The sequence below is a fragment of the Pollachius pollachius genome (genome assembly GCF_949987615.1).
Source record: "Pollachius pollachius genome assembly, chromosome: 4".
Taxonomy (NCBI): domain Eukaryota; kingdom Metazoa; phylum Chordata; class Actinopteri; order Gadiformes; family Gadidae; genus Pollachius; species Pollachius pollachius.
In genome coordinates, this window is record NC_136937.1 from 26,419,501 (window position 1) to 26,425,500 (window position 6,000).

Below are 6,000 nucleotides of genomic sequence, written 5' to 3' on the forward strand. Positions count from 1 at the left end.
CTGCGGACATGTTTTTGAAGTCTGGTGTCAAAGGTTAAAAGGAGCCCACACCATGCCCCTTATGGTATTAAAAGATGTGAATGTGCATTTTACTCACATGTTTTTTTGGTTATGTAATAGAGGTCTGATGTCAGATGTACATATGCACACATGATAGTGGTTAGGTCTGGGAAGAACTTAAGCTTACAATCTCGCAAGCGAGCATTGGAGCATTTGCTGAGTCACTTCTTGTAGGGCTGGAGCCCCCAAATTGATTATTGTATATGTCCTTTGAGATCCTCTTCGATATAAAAGAGACCCCAGGTCTATAGCTCACTTGTTAGTCGCCTTGACCCCTAAGTCACCTACTCATTGCATCACTTCCTGTAGGGCTACAGCCTCCTAATTGATCATTCTAGTATCATTTACCTTTAAACAAGTAAATGACTGAAGTGATTTAGACAAAAATGTAGCTAATGTTCCACTTGTTTGGAATACGGATTGTGTAATACAATATATAATTTAGGTTATTCCTCAAACAGAATATAGTCAACCCGATTATAATCCCTCAAAAGCGCAAGTGAGCATGAAAAATGCCCCGAGCAGTTTGACTAACTAACGAAACATCCTAAACAATCACTGAACCTAGATATAGTCAGTACATTGAATAACACCTCGAGCTGTTACTCTGCAATTCCCTGTTAACTGTGTGTGCATGTTTATGTGTACGTCATAACATAAGATAACATTAGGTTATAAGTAATTATGGCCATAGAAGCACAGGAAATAGTATGCATAAAGTTGCATACTGCCTATTAATACATTTACAGTATGTATGCCTTCATATTTTTCTGAACTTTTGACGTTATCTGAATAGTCACCTTTAAATTCATCCTCGATAATATAATGGGTAACAAAGTAGCCAATGGGACTGCATATCGCTGTGTTGTAGAATGACAAAAAAATTGTTTGTACCTTGTTACTTGTAAAGGACTATGGTCCTTAAGGTATAGGTGTTAGATTTATGCAGTAATGAGTGTCTAATGAGACGCAAAGCACGCAGAAATTGGTACGATCACATGAAATTTGTGATAAGAGAGAGCGGCTGTCTAGGCTGCTGCACCAGAGCTAGGAGAAAATAATCACGTATTCTTTATAATAGATGTAGAATATGATTTAAGAGATATAACACACTATATAAGAGAAGTAAACAATATAAACAGGGTGTATTATACAACTGTCTTTAGTGTTTGTATCTGATCTATAGTGTGTCGTTTCAAACCAGCTGTATCTCTGCATTTCCATGTTCACTTGGTGTGCATGTTTATGTGAATGTCTTAGCATAAGATAACATTAGGATGTGAGTAATTATGACCACAGTAGCATGAGAGAAATGTTATGCATACATACTGTCAATTAATACATTGACAGTATGCATGCATTCATGACTTTGAATGCAAATGATGTGTGAAATGAAGTGTATGGAACGTAAACCAGAGTTGTGGCTAAGAAGAAACAAATTTAAAAGGTGACGTTTAAAGAAACTTGCTGAGCCACTGCACACTTTGTCTTATGAAACTGCACATTTATGGAATGCATTAGACTAGCAAAATGGGATGATGAGGAAGCAATGTAGCCAAGTAGCCATGGCAAGGCAAGATACATCGCTAGTTTTATGCTGTAGTGTTCTTAACATAACATTTGTGTGTTAACATGCCAAAATGAGACCTGACATGTCAGTTTTTTGTTGTATTACGACACCAACATATGACGTGTTAACACGGCCAAACTACGTGTTAAGGTGACATATTATGCAACAAGGTGTGAGTGTGATTAGGGTTGTAACTGCTAATCACACTCACACCTGGCGGTATAATATGTCACCTTTAACACGCAAAGTAGTTGCGTGTTAAAGTAGTTGATAGTTAACATGACGTCACACAAATGGGCCATGAAGTGACACCCTTCTATCACTGCAGCAGTCTGTGGCTATCAATGCAATGCCTGAATCGTTTGTCGGGCTGAATCAGGCATTGCGTCGCAAACTCGTACAACCGTTCATTTCAATGGGGGTAGTGCGTGGTAAGCTACGCAATGGGGGGCATCGTGGGGGGGCACAAAAAAAAAGCAGCGGTGTGTAGATAAAAGTAGAAACACAATCCACTTTTGGAGAAACTTAAGCCGACATCACGCTGCTGGGGTCAATCCCACAGGCGACCGTGGGAAGAACAACCTTGTTTCCATGTAGAGATAGTATTATTCTTTTTACTGTACAGAATACCTCTATTTGTTGTTTTTTGCACATTTTTTATTTCTTTGCACAATCTCTGCAGGTACTGCCACTTTTCATATAACTGCCTTTCTTGTATATGTATGTGACCAACAACACTGCTGAATATTGAATCTCGAGTTAGCATTGTAGCATTCTGACATTTTCAAAGAAGTGGTCAGCCTCAAAGTTCAAAGAAGTGAATTGTTGTGCAGTCACTTGGCGTTGTGTGTTGCTAATGCATAACATGACATCACACACCGCAGCAGTCTGCGCTCAACTCTGCAACACAGTGTGCATTTAAGGTGACATATTATACCACTAGGTCTGAGTGTGATTAGCCGTTGCTTTGAAAATCTGCCTCTTCTGATATCACAAGTGGGCCTTCCACCTAGATGTATGAAGGATAGATGAGCAATGTTTGCTACAGTCCACTAGTTGGGCTGGTTGTCTGATAGACATACCATATACATCTAGTTGGACACGTCCACTTGTGATTTCAAAAGAGGCAGATTTTCAAAACGTCTTGTAACGGCTAATCACACTCACACCTGGTGGTATAATATGTCACTTTTGACTCTTGAACCTTGGCCCGAAAAAAGATAAACAGCCAGCTTATCTTATTGACATCCTCCTGACGAATAATCGCAACATCACACAAGCAGTTGTTTGCACGTCAGTAGAATATGACGGCCAGGGGTGCAAAACCGACAGCAGACCAATCAAACAAAGACAAATCCCAACTGTAAAGCTTTTGTGCCTTGGTTGATCGCGTCCTCCAGCAGCACATATAAGAGTGTTAGCTCAGGAGGTAGAGTGGGTTGACTGGTAGCTGCAAGGTTGCTTGTTCGATCCCCGGCTATTCCTACCTGTGTGTTGCGGTGTCCCTGAGCAAGGCACCTAACCCTGTCGCCTTGCATTGTCAACTCCGCAGTCGGTGTGTGCATGAATGGGTGAACGACAGCCAATACTGTAAAGCGCTTTATAAATGCCGGCCATTTACGTGTACTGACCAAGACCAGAAGGAGAGCACACATTTCACCTGTCCTATGGTCCCTTCATCACAACACAATCTGTGAACCCAAATGTGACAAATAAAGATGAATAACTGAATGAAGGCCTATTGCAGTGTAGGTTTAATGCTTATTATACGTTTGTAATTCTCATTTCACAATATCTGATGGTAAATCCAATTTTATGTATACAGCAAACTTTGAATGAAGATATAGAGTAGTCCAGGTGACAGAAATACAGAATTTAAACAAAGAATACAATTAAAATAAAAGTTAAACAAGTTTACTGACACTCACAGTGTTAAAACCTGAAAAGAATGAAACCAATCTGAATAAAGCCAGACAATAACACATGCATCTGTTTATGAAAGGTCAGCTACTACAGCTAACACATTGACATGGCAAATATATGCCTACTGGCTGGCAAAGACAGAGCTGGTTGTTTTGAGCGCATAGTTTTCCCATGGGATGCACTTGCTCTCAAGGTCTTGGTCTATCGAGAGCAAGCGTTGTAAGCCAGCACTCCTGGGTACCATGTCAGCAGAGATGGTGGCTGTACAACCTGCCCTGCTTTTCAAACCCGCAACACACAGTGTAACAGTTCGATGCCACAGGTCCTCTTATCCCCTCTTTTGGGAATATAAACAGTGATTTATATTCCTAGTTTATGTAACAATAAATTCTCCTCTTTCTTTATGTCATTTGTTCTTTCTTTCTCTATTTCTCTCCTTATTCTTTCCTGCTTTTTTATTTTGTTTTGTTGCTGCTTTTTCTCCTTTTATTCTCTTTTGTTCCTTCTTTCTTTATTTCTTTCTTCCTTTCTTTCTATCTTTCTTTCTTTGTTTCTTTCTTTCTTACCTTCTTTCGTTCATTCTTTCTTTCTTTCCTCCTTTCTTTCAATCTTTCTTTCCTTCTTCCTTTCTATATTCCCTCTTTCCTGTTTTATTTATCATTCAGTCTTTCCTTATTTCTTTCTTTCTTTCTTTCTTTCTTTCTTTCTTCGTGGGGGGGGGGGGGGGGGCTTTGATTGGGTGATCCTGACCCAGGTGGAAACGGTCTAGAGCCGCAGCTGCTAATAGAGAGGACTTACAAGACGCCCAAAGTCACCACCCCGGCATTTTCCTATCAACAACCTCTGAAATCTCTGCAGTCCGTGTGGCTGGATGTTACCCTGACGACGTGTTCACTCATATACACGTTCAAGTGCTGCAAAGTTGATAAAGTCTCCAAGAGAGATTCTGCCTCTCTACGTTCCTTCTCAAGATTGATTGTTCTCCTTACTAATTAAGGGAGTGTTTTTCTTAATTGATTAAGGGCTACACTAATTAAATTGAATTGAATGGAGGTGAACCGAAAAGACCCACATTGTTCGAAAGATAAACAAGGAGAACCTAAACACACATTGTGACTTATTTTGCAAAGACCAACAGTTTGGTCTTTGGTCTTCGGTGTTTGTGTGTGTTTGTGTGTGTGTGTGTGTGTGTGTGTGTGTGTGTGTGTGTGTGTGTGTGTTCAACAGATCAATTCTCTAATGTCCCACGATTTGTTTTAATTCGAGCGTCAAGACATTCCGCCACTTGAGGGCAGTATTGCTTTATTAGTCTCTTAAACTAAAAATATTGTTTCATTCTATTGCAGCTGTATCGTTTAGAATTAGGTGGATGAGGATTTTGGTAACTGCACCATCCCCCATCATATACACTTGACAGTAAAACATGAAACTAAGAAACAACAAGGAAATCAATTTGAAATAGAAACAAACTTGAGTAGGGTAGAAAGGAGTTAACCTTGGCAACTATAGAAAGAAGAGACAAATGAAGATACATCGAGTGCACGGAAACAAAAGTATCCAGAAATCTAAAGTTGAAAGCAAAGGCTTGGAAATGAGAACATATTGTTATATCTGATTAAAACAAACGCAGTGTTTGTGTCTGTGTGCGTGTGTTTTGGTGTGTGTATTTTGTGTGCGTGGGTTTGTGAGCATTTGTGTAAGCGTGTGTGTGTGAGAGAGTGCACAAGAAAGAGAGAGCGAGAGAGAGAGAGAGAGAGACTTAGATATTCAGTAGACAAAGTTTGAGAGAGCAAGTGAGAGAGAGAGAGAAAGATTGAGAGATAAGGAGAAAGAGTGTCTACCTCTCAACTAAACTTGAGCATTATTTTCATTGAGGCTGACCAAGGAGTAAGAGAGAGAGACAGAGACAAGAGGGACAGAGGGACACACAGAATGGACTACTTTTAATGTCTACATTTTTGGATGATGTAGTATGATGATTTTGATTATTTACAGACATTTTCTCTTTTAATTTTTGTAGCATATTACAATCCCTTATGTCCTTTGGCATAAAACATATCCCAGGCCATTTAATAACTTATATTTGACCTAAGAAAGAGTGAGATAGAGAAACAGAGAGAGGGAGAGAGAGCGAGAGAGAGAGAGAGAGAGAGAGAGAGAGAGAGAGAAAGAAAGGGAGGGAGTGATAGAACCAGAGTAGAGAAAGAGAAACAGAGGAGAGAGAGATAGAAATTCAAAGGAGAGAGAGAGAGAGAGAGAGAGAGAGAGAGAGAGAGAGAGAATTAGAGGAGACAGAGAGAGAGATGGGCCGCATGGCGACGGAGATCGTGGCGTTCCTCCTCAGCGTGTCGGGCTGGATCCTGGTGTCCTCCACGCTGCCCATGGACCACTGGAAGGTGTCCTCTGTGGACGGCACCGTCATCACTACGGCAACCTTCTGGTCCAAC

The 6,000-nt window shown here is 40.4% G+C and overlaps 1 protein-coding gene across 1 annotated transcript in view; it reads left to right on the forward strand.

Moving 5' to 3' along the window:
* Nucleotides 1–5,856: 5,856 nt before the first annotated feature.
* Nucleotides 5,857–6,000, forward strand: part of LOC307074298 (claudin-10-like) — a gene marked incomplete at both ends in the record, with an annotated part of 3,129 nt that continues 2,985 nt past the window's right edge. The window contains one exon of the mRNA XM_079734318.1: nucleotides 5,857–6,000. This exon is cut by the window's right edge and continues 76 nt beyond it. Coding sequence (XP_079590444.1) covers nucleotides 5,857–6,000 — 144 coding nt within the window.